The sequence below is a fragment of the Rhinolophus hipposideros genome, assembly GCF_964194185.1.
Source record: "Rhinolophus hipposideros genome assembly, chromosome: 1".
NCBI classification, from domain to species: domain Eukaryota; kingdom Metazoa; phylum Chordata; class Mammalia; order Chiroptera; family Rhinolophidae; genus Rhinolophus; species Rhinolophus hipposideros.
The window spans coordinates 33458363-33485778 of record NC_138047.1 but is presented as its reverse complement, the minus strand read 5'-3'; the positions used below and the strand labels follow the sequence as shown (position 1 = coordinate 33485778).

The 27416-nt window shown below is 33.6% G+C and overlaps 2 protein-coding genes across 10 annotated transcripts in view; one reads left to right on the top strand and one right to left on the bottom strand.

Moving 5' to 3' along the window:
* The first annotated feature begins 2484 nt into the window (after window positions 1-2484).
* GUF1 (GTP binding elongation factor GUF1) lies at window positions 2485-25116 on the top strand. 8 transcript variants are annotated; one of them, XM_081080163.1, is made up of 18 exons: window positions 2494-2840; window positions 4736-4847; window positions 4998-5146; window positions 5428-5508; window positions 6443-6520; window positions 7337-7420; window positions 10763-10827; window positions 11349-11552; window positions 12922-13061; window positions 14230-14353; window positions 14705-14837; window positions 15711-15854; window positions 16907-17040; window positions 18087-18188; window positions 19288-19407; window positions 20932-20968; window positions 22051-22191; window positions 22305-22514. In XM_081080163.1, the coding sequence occupies exons 1-17, from the start codon at window positions 2676-2678 to the stop codon at window positions 22186-22188; spliced, it is 2010 nt and encodes a 669-aa protein (XP_080936289.1). In that variant the 5' UTR covers window positions 2494-2675; the 3' UTR covers window positions 22189-22191; window positions 22305-22514. The 8 variants fall into 8 exon arrangements, with proteins under 8 accessions (XP_080936293.1, XP_080936291.1, XP_080936295.1 ...); XM_081080167.1 differs by having other exon boundaries at window positions 2485-3338; window positions 22051-25115; XM_081080165.1 differs by having other exon boundaries at window positions 2488-3447; window positions 22051-25115.
* Window positions 24815-27416, bottom strand: part of GNPDA2 (glucosamine-6-phosphate deaminase 2) — a 30707-nt gene continuing 28105 nt past the window's right edge. For both annotated transcript variants that reach the window (XM_081024951.1, XM_081024952.1), the window contains one exon: window positions 24815-25837. In XM_081024951.1, the coding sequence (XP_080881077.1) occupies window positions 25776-25837 (62 nt within the window). In that variant the 3' untranslated portion in view covers window positions 24815-25775. The remainder of the gene's footprint in view (window positions 25838-27416) is intronic.

Below are 27416 nucleotides of genomic sequence, written 5' to 3'. Positions count from 1 at the left end.
CACAATATCAGTAACTTTAAAACAGAATTTAGAGGTGATAAAGTTATTTTTTATATATTATGCTTTTATTTATTAGTCCCTCTGTTATGAGCTGAAATGTGCCCCCCTCCGAATTCATATGTTGAATTCCTAGCCCCCAATACACCTCCAAATGTCACTGCATTTGAAGGGAAGTTCTTTAAAGAGGTAATTAAGGTAGAATGAGGTCATTAGGGTGGGACCAAATCCAGTATGATTTATGTCCTTATAAGAAAAGGAGATTAGGACACAGGCAAATAGGTAGGGAAGACCATGTGAAGATAGGAAGGAGATGGCCATCTACCAGTGAAGAAGCAAAGTTCACAAAAAACTAACCCTGCCAACACCTTGATCTCAGACTTCTAGATTACAGAACTGTAAGAAAATACATTTCTGTTGTTTAAGCCACCCAGTCTGTGGTACTTTGTTAGGGCAGCCCTAGCAAACTCATATATTCTTCAAACATGTTTTAAAACATAAATGCAATAGTTGTGTATATAATGTAGTATATAAGAATATAATCTCCCTATTACACGTTTTTATTCCTAGAGGGAAATAAATCTTATGAGAGTCCTACATTTAAGAGAGTTATTATGTGAGTGCTTCACAAGTCATAGCCTCAAGTAAAATGCCACTGTCCTTCAATCTTGGCCATTTCCCTCTACTGACCATTAATACAGGATGACGTTTTTACTTATTACTCTGTCTCAGAAGAGTATGATGGAGTGGTTAAGGGCACAGACTCTGGAGCCAGACCGGCTGGGCTCACAGCCCACTTCATGACTAACTGTGTGACTCTGGACCACATTTTTCTTGGATCTCTGTACAACAGTAACAATCCTAAGAGCATCTGCTTTAGAAGGCTCTGTAAGGATTAAGTCAGTTGTGTGTAGAATAGCACTGGGAGCAAAATAGTGCGAGTATGGTGTCAATGATTCTTCTTCTCGATTAGGCTTCAGTTATGTCTTTGAGAAACTTTTTATCCTTCCAGGCCCAGAAGAAAAGATACTTCCACTTTGAAACTTCAGTGACTCCACTTCCCTTTTCTTCCCAGGTTGAATATTAAGTAAACTTGTGCTGTCAAAGATACAACAGGGGGATGAGCTTTGGCTTCTAATAATTTGGATTTAAATATAGATTTTTCCATTTGCCTATTATATAATTTCAGACAATTTGCTTAATTTATCTGAGTTTCCACATCTAGTACATTACTGACACAGGGATCTCCCTGAGCATTTTTCTAATGAATACACAATCTGGAGGTTTGGAAATATGTCAATCACCTAAGATGTTACAGTGTTCCTAAGTGTGAGACAAATGGAGGTACCAAGTGCATTTAGAGTGAGACACAGACATGGCAGTAAGGACACTCCATCATACAGAGAAAATTCCTGTTTCAATTTTATTTCAACACGTTGATTAGTCAAGGAGAAACTTCTCATTTTGGTGCTATTTTTAAATTCTTCTTGAATACTTGCTCATCACTGCTTGTAGTCAAGAGGTCCAGAGCCTTTAGCAGGTAACATCTTAGCTAGAATTGAGTCACAGTTTTTAATTCATTACACGTATTTTACTGTCATTTTTTAGCTTATGACAGGTCAGTGGCTTTTCCATTAGTGGTAATAATACAATGTTTTTCTTTTACAATAATGTAAGTATAAAAGGTAAGTGGATGTAAAAAAAAAAAATGTCCATTACGTAATAGCAACAGGAGAATACGGTGAACATCGGTGAGGCTAATATGCAAATTATTGAAGTTTAGGCAGCACTGATGTACATGACCTATTATGAATAATTGTGTTCACTGCATTTCAAGGTAGCTGTTAAGTTCATTCTCTAACAAAGGTGACAGTAGCACTTACTGGTGTATCAAGTACTGTCATAGTTTATAGTAGTTCCAAGCGCGAACCAGCAACAATACAATGGCGAACTCAACACAGCTGCTGTCTCTTTCCTCTGCACCAAACCCTGGATAGTCCAGAAAACCCCGAGGGAGTTTGTGGAAGACAAGACACGAGATGTGGCAGATAGGTCTCATTTTCTCTTATGATACCCCACCTTGCGTAACCAGAGCTCTGGGAAACACTTGCTGAAGCCGACACATGGAAATGATGGAGCTATTAGGGAGTTCAGGGTATCACTTTTTTCCACCTTCACTTCGGGGCAAAACTTTCCCAGGTTACATTGCAATCCATTTTACCTCCCGTTTCCTTTCAGATGCGCTAAGATATTAGCGACATCACCGACCTGACAGCATGGGGGATATAGTCCGACTGCCAGATTCTGAAACAACTGCAACAGGGCTCTGCCACCTGGTAAAATCCAAAACCCCAACGTAGTTACGGTACCACCACCACCACCACGAACACTGCGGAGCGAGAGCTTCCCCTCACGTGACCTCCTCACCCCTTAGCGTAGCGGCACGTTCACGTCACCACGTCGTGCGACGTGCGTAGCTCGGCGACCGGCGCTGTGTTTCCGGTGTTCCGCTGGGTGGTGGGGGCCTTGTTCCTGGCACGTTTCCTTGTCCTCTTCCCGAAGTCCGGTTGAGTTCCGTTGGCCGGCGCCTGGCCCGGGCGTCCTGGAGAAACCCAAGCGGTGGGCGATGGCGCCGTCGCGCCTGGGGATCCTCGCTTGACGGCTCGGCCGCCCGGGAGATGTGGATTCTTGCGGGTCGGAGCTGGTGGCGCGGACGCGCGCTCGCCGCGTGGGTCACCGGGGCTGCGTGTCGTGCGCTGCCCGGGCGTCGCCCATCGCGCTGCCGCGGGGCTGCCGCCGGCTCCAGGGATGTGGACAGGCGTTACAGCTCTGCAGCGAGCAAGGTGACTGCCCCTTAGTTTCCCGTTAGCCACGAATTTACACTTGGGAGGATGCACCTGGCGAATTTGGAAATGTGAAGGGCCTCCTAGGACTGACTACCTGTGAACGCAGGTGGCGATTCTACGGTGTCAAGGAAGCCAAGCCGAGAGCGCGGGCCCCTCTGTGATTCCTGAATTCACCGCTCCCCTGTGTGACCTTGGCCAAAGTCACCGCCCGAGTTTTCTAATGTGTCACGTCGATACCATAAGTAATAATTCATTGTTCATGCCAGGCACTGGTCTCAGCGCTTTGCATGTTATTACTTTAATGCTCCTAAAATGCTGCCGAAGAAGCTGCTACTATGATAACCTCTCGTTTCCTGCGGCGTGTTAGCCGTGTGACCCGGGCACGCAAGCTTGACTTGTCTGTGAATAGTTCTCAATTTACTAAATGAGATGCTAATAAAACCGTCAAATGCCTATTTATGAAGATTGCAGGATGGAAGAAGAACTTTCAGTCCAGTATCTAAACTGTCAAGTTCTGGGTACTCGCCTTAACTTCGCATTACTACTGCATTTTATGTCAGCCAAAGGAAACGTTTGGTTCTGACTGTTCTTGAGGTTGGAGAAGGTGGGGTTTAGCAACTCTGACAACTACACTCCCTGATAACAACGAAGAGATACCAGGAGTCGTTTAGACAGAGAGTGAAGCAATTGCAGGTTATGAGTAATGAAAAAAATAAGACTACGTGAAATTAATCAGTTTTGCTCTTTTATACAATGCCTATGGAATTTAAAATGAATTTATGTTGCAATTCAAAGTTCTTAAATATGGTGCTGTCCTGTATTTCTTTTGAACAGAATGATGGGGGGAAAATCTACAGGGCAAGCATATGAAGTTTAGTTTTTTTGCACAATTTCAGATACCTTTGCATCCTTATTGTCTGTCTTGTCTTGGAGCACTTACAAAAAGGGAAACTTAAAACTCATCAGAATGTTGTATTTTTATTGTTATTTCATGGACTTTTTTCGCTGATTATAAAATACAGATTTTATTGGGAAAATAAAATGTTTAGAGTTCAAAAAAGCTGACATTTTACTTGAATACCAAATTTTTAGCAGTTGGTAATAAGACTCAGTAAAACACTTAAAATGTGTGCAACTAAAAACCAGGAGTGTGTAAATTTTTTTTTCATTGTGCTTTTTTAAAATTTATTTATTGGGGTGATATTTGTTAGTAAAATTACATAGATTTCAGATGTACAATTCTGTATTACATCATCTATAAATCCCAGTGTGTGTTCACCACCCAGAGTCAGTTCTCCTTCCATCACCATATATTTGATCCCCCTTACCCTCATCTTCCACCCCCCACCACCCCTTTCCCTCTGGTAACCACTACAGGAGTATGTAAATTTTAAAGTATTTTTGAATTTGAAGTTAATGAATCTTTTTTTCCAGGTACGATCTTTTTCTCTCTCTTTAGAGAAGTTTCGGAGAAACAGAATTGTATCTAATTTAAATTTTGAAAACTATTAGCGGCACAGATTTTTAAATAGACCTGACTGGTGATTAAATGTGTGATGAGGCAAAGAATTTCTTCTTTTTCTTTCAGCTTTTCTGTAGGTTTTTTATAGAAATAGAAATATTATTCCTCGTAATAGAAATATTATGAGGAACTTATATTAAGCTGTATGGTCACTTTTGACAGTGAAACTAATGTAGTCAATAAGTCGTATTGTAATTTATTGCTCATAACATGAATTTAGCCATACATTACTTTATTATCAGAGGAATAATGTAAACAATGTAAATGCTATAAATGAAATTGTTCAAAGAAGACTAATAATTCTTTAATACTTGTTTCATCTTACGCAAAATTTATAGTCATAAACGTAATATTTCTCACCCTTTTCTAGGAAAAAGTTGACATGTCTAGATTCCCTGTTGAAAATATTAGAAATTTTGGTATCATTGCACATGTGGATCACGGCAAAAGTACTTTAGCTGACAGGCTCCTGGAATTAACAGGTATTTTCATTTTATGTTATATACTTAATTAATGGCAATGATCAATTGATAATTACTTTTATCATGCTTTTTTAAAATTTGGTTTTAATTTTATATACAGTATTGTTTCTTTTATTAAAGCCCCCAGAAATATGTTTTTTATGTTTATAGGGACAATTGATAAAACAAAGAATAATAAGCAAGTTCTTGATAAATTGCAAGTGGAACGAGAAAGAGGAATCACTGTTAAAGCACAGACAGCTTCTCTCTTCTATAATTGTGAAGGAAAGCAGTACCTTTTAAATCTCATTGATACACCGGTAAGTTTAATATTAGTTTTGTCTCCATTGTTAAAGTCAGCCTTGTACTAATAGAGAAAACAAATCCTTGTTTAGGTTTTGAACTGAACGTTAAACACCTAAGTTTGCTTTTTGTTTTCTCATTGTTCTTTGTGTAAATTGTTTCACAAGTGTGGGCTAAACAAATGAAACCTATTAACTTTGTATCAAGTAGAGTCAATAGATTTGCCATAATGCCTCTCCCTAAAAATATTATAGCTGAAATTTAGCATCTAGACATATCTATATTTTTTGTTTCTCAGGGCCATGTTGATTTTAGTTATGAAGTATCCAGGTCACTGTCTGCTTGTCAGGGTGTTCTACTTGTGGTTGATGCAAATGAGGTAGGTACTTTAAATTTTATATGATGTGACGTGCTATTTGGTTGTTTCAAGAGGTTTTCCTTAAAATATGTTTTGGAAATAGAATTTTTCTATGTTTGAAAAAATTAAGGTTTATTGTATTGCTTAATCACAATCATATGCTTTGGTCCTTCTTGTTAATTTGAAGTTTTATTAAACTAAAGTATTTTGTGACATTGACTAGTTCATCTTTTAAAATATTTAAGCTGATCAGAGGAATTCTTCGATTTTATTTTTTGTTGAAGTGTGTCACATTATACATATATCGTACAAAAAAACAATTTTTAGCAGTTCTTAAAGTGGGTTTTTTAATGTCAATTTTTAGCAGAACTTGAAAATGAATATTTTTGAGGTCATTTTGGATGACTTAAGGTAATAATATGAGAAGTGTTAGGTTGAAAGAAACGTGTCAATAACATTATCATTTTCTTTTGTGGTATAAACATAACCATAAAAATATATTTAGCAGATGACCATATAAGATCTATGATATCCTGTTTAACATACACTTTTGATATTTTCAGTTTCTCACAAATGCTTCATTTAAAACCCAAGGATTTTTTTGTTGTATTAAAGCTTCCCTGATTTTTGTCAGGGAAAGTTAGTCTCTTCCTTGTATACATAGTACTGGGCTTTGTAATCTGCATCACATGACTGTATCCTTTAGTAGGCTTTGATGACCTTGAGGATTTATGTTTCACCTTTGTGTGTCTAATGCCTAATACAGTTCCCTCCAACAAATGCCTCCTGAACTGAAAGTAATTTCTCAGGGAATAATCCAAATGCATGAAAGTAAAGTACCATCATTTGCCTTACATTTTTGCTTTTGATGAAGATGTGTGGAAGTCTTGAATTATAAGTTTTGTGATAGATGATAAAATGAGCATTTCAGTATCTTTTTTCTTGATATTTCTAGGGTATTCAAGCCCAAACTGTAGCAAATTTCTTTCTTGCCTTCGAAGCACAGTTGTTGGTAATTCCAGTTATAAACAAGGTAATTACAATGAGACAGTGGTACTATTTATTACTTTATTTTCTAAAAGTAAATTTAGTTTTTGAATATCAAGTATACTATTTTTTTATATGCGGGATTTTCAACTATTTATTAAATATGTTGGTGGGATTTATTTCTATGAGTTGCATGTGATAGAATTGTAACTCAAACTCCTATACCCTTGCATATAATTGAGAAGATAGTTTCCCTGAATTACATGGAGTGATGGAGGGCTGTTACTGTAGGAAAGGTATACATGCATAGCAGCTAAAATATGTATGTTACACTAAACTATATATAGGAAAAGAAAAAGAGCTTGTGCTCTAGGAGGAAACAACAAAATACATGAACTATAACAGTTAAGTGCTAAACTAAGCACTGTGAATAAACCTTAACTTTTATACTTAAAATTAATGAATTAAAAACCTTAATTAAAAAATATGTATTGTATTCAGTTATATTTTTTATGCTGGATTTAAGGAAACAAGGTTGCCCATAGGTAAGACAGTTTGTTCTATTTGACTTATAAAATCAGTTTAATATGGTGTTAATTGATAAATTGTTACAGAACTCTTCTGCCTTGAGTAGCTAACTGCCTACATTTTGTGCATGCTCTGCTGTCTGCCCTCTGTTTTTCAGTGGCCATGCTTATTAAAATTGCATTGCCTATATCTAGATAAATACTTTTGAAAGAAAATCAGAGGGGTCAGTTAGGTTAAAAGGAGGTATGCTTTTAACTATTTCCAAATACTATTAATTAATACATAGTACATTTTATTTTTATTAAATTAAGACACAATGACTTCTTTTTTTAAGATAGATCTGAAGAATGCTGATCCTGCAAGGGTTGAAAAACAAATTGAAAAGATGTTTGATATTCCAAGTGATGAATGTATTAAGGTAAAACATCTTTTTATGAAGACTTGATTATACTTTTGAAAATACAGTTGTCCTAAGTGAAATTTCATAGTATTTGATAGCCCATGTTATGCATTATTTTTATAGTTTTAAGGAGTCCTTCTTACTATTGTTTCACTTGATCCTCATCAAAAGTCCTTATTACATGGTTAGGACAGACAGATAGAAGTCATTCTTGTGATACAGTTGAAAGAGATTTTGTCACTTTCTTAAGATTCCAGGTCTAGACAGCTGATGTGCCAGGACTAAAATGTTGGTCTTCTACAATGCACTGCGGTTTATTTCGTGTGCCATTTTGCCTCTGTGGAAATACTCTTGGAAGAGCAGGTTCAAGCTAATTTCAAGATGCTTCTACATATTCTTGGAATTGACAGAACTTTTTAATAAAGGGCTAGCTAGAGAATTAAATTTGAATTTTTAGATTTACCTTTCAAATACCAGTTTGGTTGTTAACCCAAACATAGCCACAGCCAAATTGTGCTATGCTACTGCTTGTATAGTATGTATGTCAGTGCAGCAATATATTTAGCTTCCACTTTCAATCTTGTTTGATTTTTGAACAAGCAAGTTTCAAGTGATGAGTGGTTTTTGTTTGTTGGTTTAACTTTAACACAGTAGATTACTGTGTAATGACTGAAAAAGCAATTTTTTTTTTCTTTGATGCGCACACACAGAATGCAATCGTTTTTATTATGGAGCTTCCGGGACTTGAGGCCATCCAGGAATCATGGTTTTATAACTTGGATTATGTTATATTAAAGCATAATTAACTATTCTGATTTTAATATGTTTTTATACAGTTCATTCAGATACCTATTTGGTATGTGCCAGGTAGGGGGGCAACAGTGAATAGGACAGGCAAGACCCCTGTCTCATTGTGTTTATTATATTCTGCGTAGTGAAGCAGTCATTAAATAAGTAAAGAAAGAAGTAAGCATAGTGATTATTGAATAAGACAGAGGTTGTCAAGGAAAGTCATTCAACAAATTGCATTGTTCCAGGTGGAATACCACAGTTAACATTGGAAAAATTATTTTTTCTCAAAGCCACTGTGATGCAGAGTAACTTAGGGAAGGAAGCTTCTTTGATGAAATAAGACCTGAAAACATGTAGAGTTGAGAGAAATGCATTCTAGGAAGAGGAAAGACCAAGTGGAAAGGCTTGGAATGTTTGGCGAGGATTGGCATGTTTAAGGGACAGAAAGGAGGCAAGTTAGATGAGATAGGGGTGGGTGGGGATCAAGTCATGCTGGGACTCTTGCTGTGCTAAGGAGTTTGAAAATTATTCTAAGATAATGGAAAGATTTTAAAGCAAGAGGAAATGAACTGATCATTTAGGTTGCCTCATAGACAATGGATTGGAAAAGAGGAAGAAGAGATAGGGGAAACCAGCTTGCAGTAGTAACCCAGTTGCAAAATGATAACGAAGTATGTGATGATAATGTTGGAGAAATGGGCAAATTTGATGTACATCTAGTAGATACGATAGAGTTGGTAGTGAATTACATGTAAGGAAGTGAAATAAAGGGAAGAATAATGAAGTTTTGGGTTTGAGCAACTAATTGAATATTGGTATTTATTACTATGGAGAGAACCTGGGGAGAAACAGACATGGGGGTATATAAAAAGCTGTGTTTTGGACATAGTGTGTTTGAAATGTCTATTACACATCCAAATAGATATATTGCATAAGTATACAATTCAGGCTTCCATGGAGAGAGCTGGGTCAGAGATAGATATTTAGGAGTCATTAGCATGTGTGTGGAATTGAGGCCATGGAAACGGATGCAGTTTCCAGGGGGAGTGTAGGTAGAGAAGAGATCCTGGAAGTCAGACTACATATTGTCAATTTTTAGGGGGTTATGATAAGGATTAGGATTAGAGAGAGTAAGATTCAGAATAGAAGTGTGGAAGGAATGAGTTGTCAGAGAAGTGGGAATACTCATATTATAAAAAGAGAAGGCAAAGAGATGGGTAAAGATGCAGATGGATCTGTATATTTGGATAAGGGAATTTTTGATGTTTTCTGTTTCCTTAAATGAAATGGCAGGCAAAGTTACCAACTGAGAGTGAATTGACTGGAGGGGAAAATGTGCGTTGAAGGAAGGTGGTGTGAATTATCTTGCTGAGTGGCAATGTGAATTTATGAGGGAAGGAATGCATCCTGGGACTGCCAGGATGTGTTAACTCCATAATGAGTTCTGTGGTCATAAATTCACAAGAAACTAGCCAGACCAGTTACTTGATTTTGTTGTTAAGCTGCTCTGGTTATAAGAATAGGAAAGGCATATAGTTGGATGTGGTCACAGCTGAGGTTTTTCCATCTGCTTATGATAGTGAAGGAATAGAAAGTGGTTGAACAGTGATTGTACATAGTGTTTCTTGGAGTCTCAGTTGGGAAAGGAGAGGGCAGAGGACTAATGGATAATGAAAAAAAAGTAGTCCAATTCAATGGGTTAGAGGTTGTGATCTTAAAGGGTTGTTTCAAACATAGTATTAGAGTCTCATTAGTGGTTAGTTTTGCCCCTCAGGAAACATTTGGCAATGTCTGGAGACATTTTGTTGTTGTTGCCACACTAGGGGATGGGTGCTAGTGGCATCTTATGGATAGACTAGTTTTCATGGATGCTGTTAAACGTTCTACAGTGGATAGAACAGCCTCCAAAATAGAATTATCCAGCCCAAACTGTCCTTATTGTTGAGATGAGAAACTGATATAGAGGGAGTTTGAAGGGTAAGAGGTGGAGTTCATGGAGTGGGTTTTGAAATCAAGATTTCAGAGACAGTCCATTTACTGGTGATGACAAAGATCAGTCATGCACATGTGTATTGAGTCTTTTGGCTTGCTTTTTCAGTGTGTGTACAATAGTAATAATATGCCTTATAATTACCTATTGCCATCTGCATATACTGTTGAATTCTGTCCACACAACAACTTTGAGATTTAGAAAGAATATGAAGAATCACTTCATTTATCAGATGAACTTTAAGCCTAAAGGAATATGTATGGATCAAAGTCATACATTCCATGCAGAGTCATGATTGTTGCCTAGAATTTTTGAGCTCTCAGTCCACTGCTCTTTCAACACCATAATTGGAATGCTCTTGTAATTTAATCCAAGAACCATAGAATCACCTAATTGTACTGGAAGGACAGTTGTCAATATACTATATGCTTTGTGCTTCTTTTTACTATGTTTTTCAAATCGATAATTGTTAGAAATCTTTTATTTTCCTTCCTGATCATAAAGCTCTGTCACCAGGGTAGAAGAAAAGTACAGTTTTAAGATTAAACATTCATTTTTTTTCACGTATATGTTTTTAGATTTCTGCTAAACTTGGAACAAATGTTGAAAGTGTTCTTCAGGCAATCATTGAAAGAATACCCCCGTAAGTATTTTGTTATTTTTATAGTGTTTGTTTATCTTTAATAGTATAAAGACCATCAATTTAATTTGTTATTTTTAGCTTATTTGATATGGGAATTATACTCTTGTAGTAAATGAGAATAAATTTTTACATTTATTTTTAGTAATATATAGAAGGCAAATACAATACAGAAAAATAAGAAAAAACAAGGATGATAGGAGATCGCGTCTTAACAATCATTGTAATAAAGAGACTTGACTACATTGGCAGTTGTGGTTATTTGCTTTAATATTGAACAAATATGTTTCATCAGTGTCATAAGTAATCTTAAAATAGTCATTTACTTAAAACTCGAGGTTAAATTTAAACTAATATAAAAATAGGCATTTTACCTTATGTTATAGAAAGATCCTTTTATTTTGGCTGTCAGTTATCAATCTTAAGTACTAGAATAAATTAAGCATAACATTTGAGTTAATAAAAGTCATTTTATTAAGGTTTTAATTTACTGTGTGTGTTTACTTTTCACTCATTTTTAATAGTCCTAAAGTACATCGCAAAAATCCCCTGAGAGCTTTGGTATTTGACTCCACCTTTGACCAGTATAGGGGTGTGATAGCCAATGTAGCGTTATTTGATGGAATGGTTTCCAAAGGAGATAAAATTGTATCTGCACATACTCAAAAGACATATGAAGTTAATGAAGTAGGAGTTCTGAATCCTAATGAGCAGCCAACTCCTAAACTGTAAGTAATCTACATTAGTAATTAAAATACACTTGTATGTGTTTCTATCTCATCCTCTATCAACTTGGTATACTTAGAATGATTCCAATTTGGTAACTCAAAAAAACCATTTAAAAAACCTGATTATTTAACGCAATTCTATAGTGAATGCTCTTTTAGGAGGAATCTTGTGTGTGAAGGACAGTAGAAATTTGATACATTTTTTATTCCTTTTGACTAGTTATAACTAATTTTATGATCTGGTGCAGATTTGATTCTATATTGAGGTATTAATGAGACAATGAGATAGTTCCCTCACCCATACTTATATCAGGTATCATTTTGACATTTAATTTTTTTTTTTATAATTAGATCTTTTACCATAAAAGTAGTAAAGAAAAATTTATAATTTTCTTTACTGTGGAGTTCATGGTAAAACTTTAAATAACTAGAATTTATGGCATGTGGGGTTAGAAAGGCAGTATGCTCTGGAAAATTTGTGTTCTGAGTTCATTTATAAATATAATACTTAATTGAGTGTCTATTCTGTCAGTACTCCAGGTACTAATGAGATAAATCAACTTGGGCACATAGTTGGAGCTTTCTCTCATCTGTAAAAATTAAGGTATTAAACTAGTTACTATGGGTCACACTCAGTAGTTTATTGTTGTATGTCTAAAAAACTAGCACATTTTGCTCAGTACATTTTTTTATTTTAATTGAGAGTTCAGACTATTTTAATTTTACTCGAATATTTCTAAAGTCTGTCTGTATTCTGCCATATAGATCATATATTGAACATTACTGCATTTCCAATTAAGATTCTTGTACCTTATCCTAAATGTGAGTTTGTTATCATGTAGGAAATTTTCTTTAAAAAACAACACTAAGTTAAATCTCTGAAATCTTGGGATTTGCTCTTTTCCTACAAGAGGAATATCAAATAGATGTCTGATTTGCTGAGAGTTCACATATTTGTGCTTGGGTAAAAGTTTAGCTTTTTTTTTCTTTTTTAAAGCACATTTGTAATATAATTCACTAATAAAATAGTGTTTTACACTACAAGAATTGTTTTGTGTTTCTGTACTTATCAGTTGCACTATGTTTACCTTATGTTTTAGAAGCTGTTGTTAATACGCAAAGGTGGGTAGAGTCATGATAAAGGCCTTAGGCCTGTTGTGGTGCAGAGGTCCTTGCTAATAGGTTTTTGAGGCATGGTATGTTCTTTTGCTGATAATCCTTAAAGTTGAGAATTGATATGTAGTGCTTACTTTCAGTTTCATGAGGTTTTGTTTGGAAAGTGATCATTTCCTGGAAAGGTAGAGCTTATTGTGAGTATGCACTTGAAACATTAAAGCAGTAAATATTTCCATATGATAATTTTATTTAGATATGCAGGACAGGTGGGCTATCTGATTGCTGGGATGAAAGATGTCACTGAAGCACAAATAGGAGATACATTATATTTACATAAACAACCAGTGGAGCCCTTGCCTGGGTTTAAATCAGCGAAACCAATGGTATTTGCAGGTGAGGAGCTCATAGATTCAAAGGATGAGGGCCAATTTATTCTGTAAATTGAAATAAAAATTACTCAAAGTATTCATTTTAAATAATTAAGTATCAGCTAATTCCAGGATACTCTGTTTCTTTGTTTTTTGTGTGCTATTTACATACCAGCTAATTTCATATGTATAGTAAAACTTCTTGTGGGAGATAATTTCCTAAATTTGTTTACAACTTCTTAAGAAATAAGTTCTTAGGAAACAAGCTCTTTGATATATGGAAGAGCATAGTAATATGAATTTCCTACTTGTTTTCCTAGAGAGTAGGTCATTATATTTGAAATATTTTTCTAATTAGCATGTTTTTTATTACCGTGTACCTTCCCCTTGGCTAGCCTTTCTTTAATATTGTATTGTACTAGTGTAGACATGGCAGAGAATAGTGTCACTTGACATATGCATAACTTCATAACCTTTTTTACTACTGTGTGGAATTACAGACATTTGAAAAAGATTGAAGGTCATCAAGTTACTCTGTGCTAAGTGTCCACCTAGCCCTTGTTTTTTCTCTTTTTTGTATCTCTCATTGGGAATTAGGAACTTTGTTTACCCCCACGTTTAGGCAAAATCAGTCATTTAGATTTTAGAGGACTTCAGAGGTAAGGACTTGTGATGTCAGATGAAAGAGAATCTGATGAATCAGTAACTTTGTCGTTTTTGTCAGTGAATTGAAAAAAGCAAAATTTATCTTTGACTTTAATGGATAATCTGCCTTAGAGAATTAACAGTTCAGTGTAGTTTTCATTTCTACTTCTGTTTTTTATCTGCTAATGGAGTTTCATTTGTGGTTGCGGAATATCTTCCACTTTTATTTCTTGCAATAAACAATGTATTTTTCTAGGCCTTATTACCATGGTTCTTTTTTGTTTTCCCTATATAATTGTAAAATCATAAAAACATCACTTGGAATATGAATCCAATTGTAAATTCATTAAGGCTATAGAACTTGCAAGATATTTTGAAGTCAGTGTAATGTGATCATAGTTTTTTAAGCAAACCAGTGTTTTGGTGAATGAAATACAAGAAAGATATTTAAAAGCTAAATGATTAATTTTGATCTTGGAAGCAATATATTTAGTTCTCTATGTAAGAAGCTTTTCACATGTGATAATAAGAAATCACTGTGTCCTCAGGAATGTACCCTGTAGATCAATCTGAATATAATAACCTGAAGAGTGCTATTGAAAAACTGACTTTAAATGATTCCAGTGTGACAGTTCATCGGGATAGTAGCCTTGCCCTAGGTGCCGGCTGGAGGTAAGATTCATTTACATTAAGGGTCCCATTTTTTTTGAAAAGTAAAGTTTAAATGGTTTGTTGCTCTTGAACATTTCTGAAGGTAAGTTCACATTAATGTAAAGTGAAATATAACACTGTCTTCCTATTTCACATTGTGGATTCATATTCTATAGGTATTTTTTATAGTGATTTTAAACAGAATCCCAATGAGACATTTGAATCTTATTTAATGAAATTTTGCTAGCATTTAATTATGATGTGAAATGTTTGAACTACTCTTGATTCCATCCCTTCTCTCATAAAGTATCATCAAAGAAAATAGAGCCTCTGGGACATAAACGTTTTACAGTTTGGCTTTTTCTTTCTCAGATTGGGATTTCTTGGACTTTTGCATATGGAAGTTTTTAACCAGCGACTAGAACAAGAATATAATGCTTCTGTAATTTTGACAACCCCTACTGTTCCATATAAAGCTGTTCTTTCATCAGCAAAATTGATAAAGGTACTATTGTGAACAACGATACAAGGGAAAACTAAATGTGTATGTGTATGTGTGTACACAGAAGGCAAGAGAAACTGTACCATTAGCTGACTAGAAGTTAAAGCTCAATGTTTCTTGATTAATAGCAATACAAATTGAATTATCTTATGATTACTGGTGAAGCTTTGTGAGGACTAATATACAAATAATTTTAACTGGTAAAATCTACACGTTATCAATACTAGTATGTTACTGAGGGTAAAAATCAGAATTAGTAATAAAAAAACACTGTTCTAAATTCAGCACAAAGATAAAGAATACATTTTTGGTTACAAAGAGCTTATCTTATAAAAAACAGCATTCCTTTCTACCTGGCGGTAGGAAATTTTAGATTTCAGGTTAATGACCCGGACAATATTGTATTCCATCTAAGTGGCAATCTATTTATTTTAAACAAATATTAGCTTTGGTATCTGTAAGTATTTTCCAACAAAATTAACTTTGGAAACTGATTATAATGCCTCATTAGGGGCAGATTAAAATGTGTTCTTACATAATACTTTTCTGAATGGTACATGAAATATGTTTGGTAAATGTCAATAACTAGAATACATTACTAATTAATAATTATTAATATTAAATGATTATAATTGGACTTTTTAAAATCTAAAGCGTGTTAAGATAATCTAACCTTTAGGACTTCTGTTTTTATTAGTTACAACAAATTCAGTAACAAATTCTAACATACTGTAATTTAAAAGCAAATTTTAAAACATGTAACAATTAAGATTTTAACTGACACAACAAGCTATATACAAGAAATAAACCTCTAAGTCAGTCCCTTAAAACAAATAAAAAAAAGATTTTACTACTGGTGATTTTTCTTATTTTTAGGAATACAGAGAAAAGGAAATTACAATCATCAATCCTGCACAATTCCCTGATAAATCAAAAGTAACAGAATATTTGGAGCCAGTTGTTTTGGGCACAATTATCACACCAGATGAATATACTGGAAAAATAATGATGCTTTGCCAGGTATAAATATAATTCAATAATTTAATATAAAAGTAAATTTTAGTCCTCTCAAGCAGTGATTCCCTGCTCAGGTTTTGAAAGGTTTCTCTCTGTGGAGCACACTAAATTTATAAGAAATTTTCATAAAGACCTGTACGTACATACATAGGTATGTGTGTTTGTGGGGTGGGGGAGCGGGGGTTGGGCGGTGGCTCTGTGTGTGTGTGTATGTGTGTGTGTGTGTGTGTGTAGAGAAAGACAAATACATACACATCAAAAATTATTTTTTATTTTAAATAAAAATAGTGCCAGAATTTTGATCATCTCTGTTAATTTACTGAATTGATATTTTAACTGAATTGATATTTAAAGGAAAGAAGTTGGATGCTTATTTATCTTGAGTAGCTAAAAGTACAATTTCTTTTAGCTTTTTTGAGTACTTAATATTGAATATAGTTTCAAAGATAATTATAATACTTGGAAGACCTGGTTGGAAGATTCCATTTTGCTTTAGTTCTTGTCACATTGTAATAAATTATTTATTCTAAAAATTGGGTATGATCATAGTCTTCAAAAAATACCTATTTTAACTACTGTGACATACTCGTATATTGGAAAGAGCTCTCAAATGGTGACTAGTGGACTTGAATTTTAATTCTGTTATCACAAACTAGATTATAACTTTGGTCAGTCACTTAATTTCCCTGGACCTAAGTTTCTTTATTTGTAAAACAAGAAATTAGAACTTTTACTTTATCTGTAGTTACATTTTGACTTATTATTAAGTGAAATACTGTATAATTCAAAAACATAAAATTGTTAGATAAAGACAAAGGATTAAAAATTTCAGTAGTAAGTGTACTGTAATTGAAATACGAAATGATCCTCCCTGTATTATAAATATTCCTTGCAAATTTTTACTAGGCCACTAAAGAAATATTCTTTTATTCTCCCAACTCTTTATTAGTATTTTTAAGGAAATTTGGGAATTGGTAATTGACATTTGTCTATATTTGTTTTAAATCGTTATTTGAATAGGTTATCATTAAATACCTTTTTTCTGCCCTTTTTAGGCTCGAAGAGCAATTCAGAAGAATATGGTGTATATTGATCAAAATAGAGTTATGCTTAAATATCTCTTCCCTTTGAATGAAATTGTGGTGGACTTTTATGATTCTTTGAAATCCCTGTCTTCTGGATATGCTAGGTAAAAATTTAATGGGAAATTCAGATACTTGGACAATTTTATTGAAATACTGACCAGCAGAATATCTTGTCTCTCTTTGTATTTTGCATAGTACTTAACATGCTATCTTTCATACATTAAATGCTTAATGATGTTTAAGAAAAGAAAGTATTATAGGAACACTTTAAGAGTTAATCTGATTTTAGAGAGTATTAGTATCGCTTTGTGACCTTCTTGTTTAAAACCTTTAGAAATCAAACATATTTGCAACTCTGGGCACCAGCTTGTTTTAAAATTAAGACAATAGGGAAATTTATATATTCTTGTCCATAATTGTAAAGACATGTAAGCATAACAGAAATTTTCTCTCATTAGACTTCAGTTTTGCAAGTTAAACCTGTCTGTTTTGATTAGCATTGTAAGCTTTTACCATGTTGTTAATGTTAATAGCTGACACTAAGTGCTTATGTGTGCTAGGGGAGGCTCTGTTTTAAACACTTTTTATGTACTAGGTAATGTTCTAGTGCTTTACATTTATCAACACATTTCATCCTCAGAATAGCCCTATGAAGGTTCAAACTGAAGAGCCATATCTGAAATCCAAAAACCTCATTTATTAATGTATGTTTGTCAATGCCATAACAGTTATTTAATTGGAAATAGAAAACTAAAAGAAATACAACTTACGAATATGAGAATGACCTGTTAGTATATGCTGTTGTCTACAGCCAGCCAGCTGCTAGGAGGGAATGCTGGGGAAAAGGTGACATTTGCCTTCAGTGATCCATTTTCCTGAACTGGCTTGCTAGTTTTATTTTCCTTCCCCCTTTAGGACGTACTTCTCTTCTTGCTTTTGCCTTTCTCCTCCTCAATGTAAAAAGATGATGCAGTTTGTTCCTTACTATGGTCATTTAGATCCATTCATCTGAAATATGTGTGTAACATTTTGATGGAAAGTTAAATCTTTTGGAGGAGGTATGGGGAGTAGAATAAAGATGTTTTGAAAGAAAAAAAAATAATCTCTTAGGCAGTATAATGTTTATCTATTGGACGTTTTCCCTTGTTAGTTTTGATTACGAAGACGCAGGCTACCAGACTGCAGAACTTGTAAAAATGGACATTCTACTGAATGGAAATACTGTAGAGGAGCTAGTAACTGTTGTACACAAGTAAGTTGAATAGAAACTAATCATGGAATGTGAAAGCAACCACTTTTGACATTTTTTTTTTCTCCAAGTGTCTTTATTTGTAAAAAGTCAAAGGGGACCTCCGGGGGAGAGGCAGGATGGCGTCTCAGGGGTCAGGAGTATTTGGGCAGATGCGCTTGGCAGGAGGCAGCGGGGGACACCTCCAAGTGACATGTTTTTCTTTAATGGTTACTCATTTTTGTTTGACAGCTACATTTTGAAAACTTAAAGGTAATTAAATTTCCCAGTACTAGTTTCCCTTCCATTTTTTTTCCATGTTTCTCTTTCCAAACTGTTAAAATATAAAGAGAGGATAGAAGTACGATAGTAGGATTAATGTCATGGGAAGAACTGTTTCCCTTACCAGGTAAGACAAAATAAAAGAAAATGTTTCTAAAATTTTATTATCAATTTAGAATTCAGAACAAAAAGTTTTTCATCATCTTATAAAATATTTTATATTTTATATATAAAATATAAGTCTTATAAAATATATAAGATTTATATCTTATAAATATATAAGATTTATATCTTATAAAGTATAATTATAAAGTATTATAATAATGAAAAATGAAATATCCTACCTGTTCAAGAAATAGAGAATTAGTTAAAATTATGGAGCACTCATACCTATTATTTTAAGCCATTATAGCTATATTGTAGAGTAATATTTACTGATATAAAAAAATGCCTGTTAAAGAGGTAGAATATATATATATATATATATATATACATATATATATATAATATACACACTATGATTCAAAGTATAAAATATATATATATATGTAGTAAAATAACTGGAAGGATATATGTTTAACAAACATTCTAAAATGTTTAACAGTGGTTTCTTATGGGTGAGCGGTAGGACATCAAGAATGGTTTTTCTTTAATGTATGTTTTTCTATTGTTTTTGCAATCAGGAAAGTCATATATGATTCAGAAAGTGATGTTTATGATAAACAAGTTCCATTTGAACCTCCTTAAAGAATCACCTTTACATTGATTATGCATATGGACTAGAGGCTGCCTAAACATTTTTAGTTAGTATACGCAAATAATTGCATTTTCTCTGATTCAGAGACAAAGCATACTCTATTGGCAAAGCCATATGTGAACGTCTGAAGGATTCTCTTCCTAGGCAGCTGTTTGAGATAGCAATTCAAGCTTCTATTGGAAGTAAAATCATTGCAAGAGAAACGTGAGTTGAAATTCATTTTTGTTTGGGTTGGTTTTAGAAATGGTATACCTAGAAAATGAAATATTGAAAAATTTAACTTAACATTGGCCTAAACTTTATTACTACTTGTAAAAACACTAATCCGACTCTTAATTCCACTAATTTAAGTGATGACTGTTTTAATTATAACAGTTTGGTTGATATTATTTATGATTTTTAATCAAATGTGTATGGGTTTGAAGAAAAAGGTTTTATGGTTTTATCCCTTCAAGTAGATTGTAAGCTAATAGGAATTGAAACTAAAAAGGTTTTGGAGATATTCTTCCAAAAGATAAAACTAAGTTATGATTTTTACTTGAAGCATTTAATATTACTTCCTCAGAGCTAGTCAGATTGGAAGTCAGAAAGGTGAGAGAGAAATGCTAGCTAGCTTCATGTTAAACTTTTGCATTCTACATTAAGGACCTCACATATAATAGAGCCATGAAAGATAGGCTAATTTGTGTAGGAAACTGCTTTTTCACAATACATGATATATAAATCAGAACATTGAATAAGGCGCTCTATTAGTAAGAGTAAGTGCAGGAAGTGTCTTGCAGCATTTCCTATTTCCTTTCCTTGATAGTCTTAATACTTTTGGGAAGTTGTAAGTGTCTCCTCAGTTGGAAATTGCTCTTCAATTCTAGTTTAACCCAAACCTAATGTATCAGTGGTGGTGAAATACAACCATCATTTTTGTATGGTCTTGGAATAAATTTTATGCCTATATTTGCAATGAATTTAATTTTCTAATACCATTTTACTTTAGAGTTAGTAATTTTGTGTTTTATGAGTACCCAGAGGTTAGGCAGAGTGGAATTGATAACCTGGGAATATCCTGGAAAGTGCAATTTAAAACAGCAAACAACATAATTGTGCTGAGGGATAAAATACCGTAAAGAAGAAAAAAAAAGTTTATATCATCTTATGGAATGAAAAGAAATGGAGCTATTTTAAATTATCCTTCAAAATTCTCAGAAACAGAAATAGATTAATTTGTAACTGCTTGGATGGATATATTAAATTATTTAGTTTACCCTGAAGAGGATTTTATAAAAGTAATGTATTGTTTTTTATATTCTTGTCACTCTTGACTGACATTAGATGGCATTAGTAATAATAACCATTTTTAATTAATGTTTTGGAACTAATAGTAGTAGTAATAGCAGTAGTAGTAATAATAGTAGTAAAATGACCTTATATAATTCTTGTAATCAAGGTCACAGCATGCTTGAATTTGGCCTCATCAAGACTACCCACAAACCTTGACCTTTTTTATTCTTAGTAAAATATATGTTGATATTCATGTTGAATTCATTTTCTATTTTATCCCAAATATATGAAAATCAAATAGAAGAATATTTGAGCTATCTGTTTATTTATGGCATTTTTACATGTGTCTAACACAATCATTTTAATCTTTAATAAAGCGGAAACCTTGAAAATAAAGTACTTTTAAACAGTGTAATGAAATTACGTACTTACACAAAGTTTTCTCTTTTACAGTGTGAAAGCCTATAGGAAAAATGTTTTGGCAAAATGTGTATGTATCTACTTATAGTCTACTTTGTAATATATCTATTTTATGAGTTTAAAATCAAAGGGGGCATAAATATTGGTTTCCATTGTTGGTTTTTATAATACTCTATTTCATCTCCAAGTTGTTTTTTTTTTTTAATAGGTAAATTTCAGCTCGATTATGATAGCATATTCATTCATTTTGAGCATGTTCTTAAACATTCTTTCATTTTATTTATAAAAATTTCCCATTTGGCATGCGTCCTATTTGGGAGACCACCTCAGGGATACTGTGGATACCTGATCATGGCATTGTACACCAGAAGCTAAACATTAATGAATGCCAACTATAATTTTATATATATAATGTGATGGTTCAGTGTGAGGTCGGAGGGATAGTGGATGGGGGGAGGGGGGTTCACAGTGTGAGGGATATAAATGATGAACGTCTAAGTATTACCTTGTCTTGTACACCTGAAACGAATAAATAAATAAAAAAAAATTAAAAAAAAATTTCCCATTTGGAATAGTATCAAAGAAAGTATTTTATAACATGAACAGGATAACACATTTTGTTGATCTAATTTATATGGAAAGATTTAGTGGGAAGAGTATGGGAATTGAAATCCACCTCCTACATTGCCTTGCCAAGTTTGTTGTCTCATCTATTAAAAAAATTATTAATTTAGTTACTAGAATTAAATGATACTTTTCCTAAATCCTTTGCAAAGGTACTGGCATATTTTGGCTATGTGAGTTTCTGTATTAGATTATAGCTATATAATCCAGAATTTCTTGGGCCACTGAGGAATAATTCTTCCTTGACAGGCATAATGTAATCCTGAGTTTCCTTGGGGATATTCACCTCCAACCAAAAATACATATAGATAGATAGACAGACAGACAGACAGACAAATATCCTTTATCATTGTTTAAGGCAGTAAAATTAGGATCTGTTAGGAAGGGGATTAGAGAGGTGTCTTTGCAGGTGTCTATAACTCATGGTTAATAATTGCAAGGTTGTAATTATATTGATGTCTCTGTGTGATTGTATGCTTATTTTTCAATGGAGTGATTTGGACATCCAATTTTTAAAATATTTTTCAGTATGGTGGTGATATTACCCGAAAAATGAAACTTTTGAAGAGACAAGCAGAAGGAAAGAAAAAAATGAGGAAAGTTGGCAATGTTGAAGTTCCAAAAGATGCTTTTATAAAAGTTCTGAAGACACAATCTGATAAATAATTGGTGGGAAAATACAAGGAACTTTTATAAATTAAAAATTGTGTACCTTTTAATCTTTTTTAGAAAGTTATGTTGACAACAAAATGGAAATTATAAAATGTGTTTTTTGCTTTCAGGGTTTTCAGATTTAAATAACCTATTGGTTATTTAAAGGTAGTGTGTGGATAAGAGCTTGAATTCTGAAGCCATATTGCCTGGTTTCAAATTTCCTTTCTACTACTTAATAGCAAGGTGAATTACCCTCTCTTTGTCTATTTACTTTTTAGTAAAATCAGTATTATATTACTACCTCCATAGATTGTTGTGAATAAATGTTTTAAATACTCAGAAGAGTGTATAACACATAGTAAGTTCTTACTAAATCTTAACTTTTTGTTTACATGCATATTTTTTTGACACTAAAAGGCCCCTATACTTAAGATTCTATCTAGTTCAAGCCCAAGATAAAATATTTTCAAAATCACCTAAGTATCAATTTGTTGTTAGCTGGATAAATGTAGATGACATATACGAGTCAGTTATTAAGTAGTCAAATGACGTAGTGTCTAGACATGTGCTCTAGTTTTTGGTAAAATTTTTGTAAATGTTAGTTTGAAACTAGATGGTTTACATATGCATTTAAGTTACGGGTAGGGGCTGTCTTATTTCTGATAATTAAAATGCATTTGTGCAAAGTGACAGGTGTTTGGTATTAGCAGCTATTATTAATGACAGTTTAATAATTACTATATAGATTTCATAATTGAGGAGACTGAGCTTTAGAGTAGTTAAGTGACTTACTTGAGGTCACACAGCCAGAGTACAAAGCATGTACTCTTAACTCCCATGTCAGCGAATAAACTAGAGGGCACATTGTGTTACAGTAAGATGAAATACACTGACCACCCGCTTCAATTTAAGTTGGCCCTTTGCATTTGCGTATTCCCAGCTGTCTGTGACCCTTGAACAACGCCAGGTTGAACTGAGAGGGTCACTTGAACTACACAGGCTAATTGAAAAACATCCACTTATAAGTGGACCAGCCCAGTTCAAACTCGTGTTCAAGGGTCAACTGTAATTTAGCCTTTGATTTTTGTTGTCTACCTTGACTGAATTAAATGAGGTAAATGTCTTTTAGGGATAAAACAATCAATGGTGAATTTTATACTAAACTTCTATACTTTATATTACCTTATTATATCATGAGGTAATTTTAATTATAAATTAAGATAGTGGGGACTTACTTAAAATTGTATATAGGGGTTAACTAAATAACTTGTGATTTAGTCCTAGGTAATTCAGCTGAGATAGCTTCCCTATCCCTTTTGATGTAATAAAATAGATAAAATATGAGCTTCGTGACAATAGTATTTTGGAAAATGGCACTACATTTGAAACTAGAAAAGCATTTAAATACATTTTCTAAAACAAAATGTTCTGTTCTACCATGATTGCCAAGGAAAAGTTACAAGTTGACACCTGGCACATAGCATGCACCATGTGTCTACTATTTAGTATTTGTGCCTTATTAGTATGCTTACAATTTGGACACATTAATTCTCTTCCTTTTACCTCTGACTCTTTAAGAAATAGTTTTATTGATGGTAATAATGGTACAAAAAAGTATTTTTCAAGTTTTTTAGCATAAGCTTAGATTTTTTTCACTTGGTCATGCTCAGATGACTCTCATGATTTATTGAGTTTAATCTGTGACTGAGCTCTGTAGGTATTCCCTCATTCAATCGATATACAGCATCGAGGTACAGGTCTATTACCATCCTGTTTTATAGGGGAAGAAGCTCAGACTGTATTGCCCAACATCATAGCTACTGACAGAGCCTAGGGTTTTTTCCTCCAAAACCCACTTCTTAGCCATATTTTGCCTCTTATGGAAGGATCTTCAATAGGCGTCTTAGTTCGTTCTCTCTGAAGCAGCAACTTAGCTCCGGAGTTAGGGAGCTAGAGTGGCCAGAAAGGAGTTTGCTGAGGAGCTTGAGTACATGGACCTAAAACTAGCCTCTTTAACATCAAGGACAGTAATGGCAATATCTTTTAGACTGTTTCAGCTAGCACGTTTAAAGCACAGTAATTACTGGTGAACTATGCACCAAAAAAAGATATCTTTAACTTTTTCACCATGATACTATATGACCTAAGGTAACTAGGTTAGTTTGTAGTAACCAATACATTTATTACTAGGTGTGACTGGAATATTATACTGAATCATTTGTCATTTAAAAACCATTTATAATACTGAAGGCTATTACACTTTCATTATCTGGAATTAAAGCAGCATATTTTATTCTAACAGTTTTATTTTTATTGAACTTCTATTTTCTATTTAAATTTCTTAAGGAACTTAACTGTAAATGCATTTCAATCACAAGGCAATTATGCACTATATAAGTAATGGTTCTTTAAGATAAAAAATGTGCAGAGGAAACAGGAGTATTTTTTACTCTCCAGCAGCAAGACTAAGAAATTACAGACCCAGTCATTGCCTTTTAACTTAAATCGCCTAATTGCATAATGGCAGCAAACAAAAAGTTAAATGCAGACTCACAGCCACCTAATTGTTGGATTCTCTCAGACGCATGTATTCAATTCCACTTCTGGAAATAAAATTTAGATAACATATTTGTTTATTATAAGCTTTATTTGAGTTAAAGATAGAAAACAATTAACTTTTATTTGCAGTTTAATGATGCAAGTTCTTACGGCAATCTAAAATAGTTTACAATAATTACTTTTATATATACTTCATTATATTATCCTTTTAGACATACATATAAGGAATAAAGCTAATTATTTATGAAGTTTAACAATAATCAGAAAATTTTCTTCAAAAGAATTTCCTTAAGTGTGTTGCTAGGTTTAACTCATAATTGCCAAATGCTTACATTAGAAGCAAGAACCCAAGTCATTAAAAAAATACAAAAGCACGTTTGTAAAAAAAAAAAAAAAAAAAAAAAAGTGCAGAAAAAGGTGCACAAAAATCATGCACTTATACATACTTTCCAAAGGGACATATATGTACTTTTAGGCACTGTCATCTCTTCAGATTTTCTGTATCAGCATTATATAGCAGGACTTTGGATGTCCAGATGCTAGTATAGGAAGAAGACTAAGGCAACCATGTGCAGAAAGCTTGTGTAATGTGCAGAAAATATAAAGATAGCATTTCAAAAGGTTTGCAGTGATAGTTGTTTGATACCTGAAAGGCATAGAGTGTCTTCACAGGATTAACAAATAAAAATCTAAAAATGCCAATGGAGTCATATGAATGTACTTGATGTACAGTCTTCACCTTTAAAATGACTTTTAAAATTTTTAAACAGACCAGCATTTCATTTCTGTGCTGTTTTATAGAGTGGTTATGTGGGTTCTATACTTTATAATAAAAAACATCTGTGAGAACCAACTACTTCTCCTAAACCCTAGTGTGAAGTGGACACGTTCTAAATATGGAATGTTTAACATACAGATACTTGACTTCAAAAATGACAATCTTCAAAAATCCCCCATGTTTTATCATATTGCATAGCTGACAATTCATCTACTTATAAAAGTGTTCTGTTCATTCAGGCAGAATTTTGCTCCAATCTCCTTCATTTTCCTTCTTTCATACTGTATAGTGGATCCACAAGTTTATTGTGCACATGCATTAAACCTTAAAGAAAAAAAGTACAGTTCTAGTTGTATTTTAAATTTTGAACTATATCTCATTTACTTTAGAAAACAAAAGATTTCATAAGATACAGTAAGTATATTGGTTCCCATCTGATACAAAATAGTTTATTTAAAAAATTCAAATAAATATGTTTCAGAATGTTTAAACTGTAAACTGATATTTAACTAGTAAATTTAACTAGTTAAATATCAGTTTACATTTTATGACTCTGTAGATCTAGAATGTGTACAGGTGCTTTGGGAGAAACTGGAAGTAGGAGCAGTTCTTCAGAGCTGTAGTATGACAAAAGAACAAATTTTAATATTGTTAATATATTTTAATTACATCTAAACGTTGAGTTTGAACTTCTGGCAGACTCCAGTGAGGGGCTCAGAAATGTTACACCAGGATAGCCTTGTGGGACATGTGGTCCCATTCAAAACATCCATGGATATATCTGGTCCACCAAAAGGTCCTTGAAATTTGGTCCTATCAAAAATGTCCACACTGGGTACGTATAACCCAGACGTTTATACTTTTGGTTTACAGGATTAATACATAAAAAATGCTATCAAAGGATCTTTTGGCATGGACCAAATGTGCACGGACCCTAGGACAGCTTTAGTTCTCCAATATATTACTATATCCATTCATCTGGCAAATTATTTTCCATTATTTTGACATGGCTATTTACAGTAGGGGTTTGTTACAAGCAGCAAGGGAGGTTTACTAAAACAGTACAGAAGAGAACCTATATTAAATAATTATTTCCAAGTAGATTTAAATTTTATCTTGTAACTTGTATGCTTATAAATTTTTTTTATTAAAGCTTCAAGTGAAATAGCTTCAACTTATGTTTTAATACGTACGTACTATATTTCTTTGGGGGGGGGGGAAGCGAGATTGTCCCAATTAATGAACTAAAGATTTTATATTTTAGAAATATAAAATTAAAGAAATGAGTTAAATTTTCCAGGTTAAGAACATAGAGGCCGGGGAAAGGTACTCACATACTGTGGTCTGCTCAGGAGATGGGGTTATTGGATTGGGGAGACAGGGTTAATAAGTAGATGTTCCTTATCAGGAAGGCTGCAAAAGCACTCTAAAATCTAAACGGTGAGGAAGACCAGCTTTTGAGAAATAAGCTAAGACAGGGACATGCAAAGATCACTCAAGTGTCCAGGTAATAGGAGAAAAAAACAGAAGCGGAAGAGTCTTAAAAGGCGAAAAGAAAATTCATCAGTGCATCTGAAAGTAAGGGAATACTACCGCTAAGTACTCAGCAGGCCTACTTAAGTGTGTAATCAACACCTCAAATCTATTTGTTCCCTTCCAAACCGTTTCTTTAAAAATCTTGGTATACGGTGTTACCTTTCAATGAGCTGCTAAAGCCAGACAACTAAAAACCACTGTTGATTTGTTTTCTCTTTCTTTTTTAAATTCAGCAGCAAGACCAGCCGGCACTACAGATGTACCTTGACTTACCATGGGGTTACGTTTCAGTTAACTCATGTTGAAAATATTGTAAGTTAAAAATACACTTATACTATACCGTAGAGTGTCGGCTGTTTACCGTCCT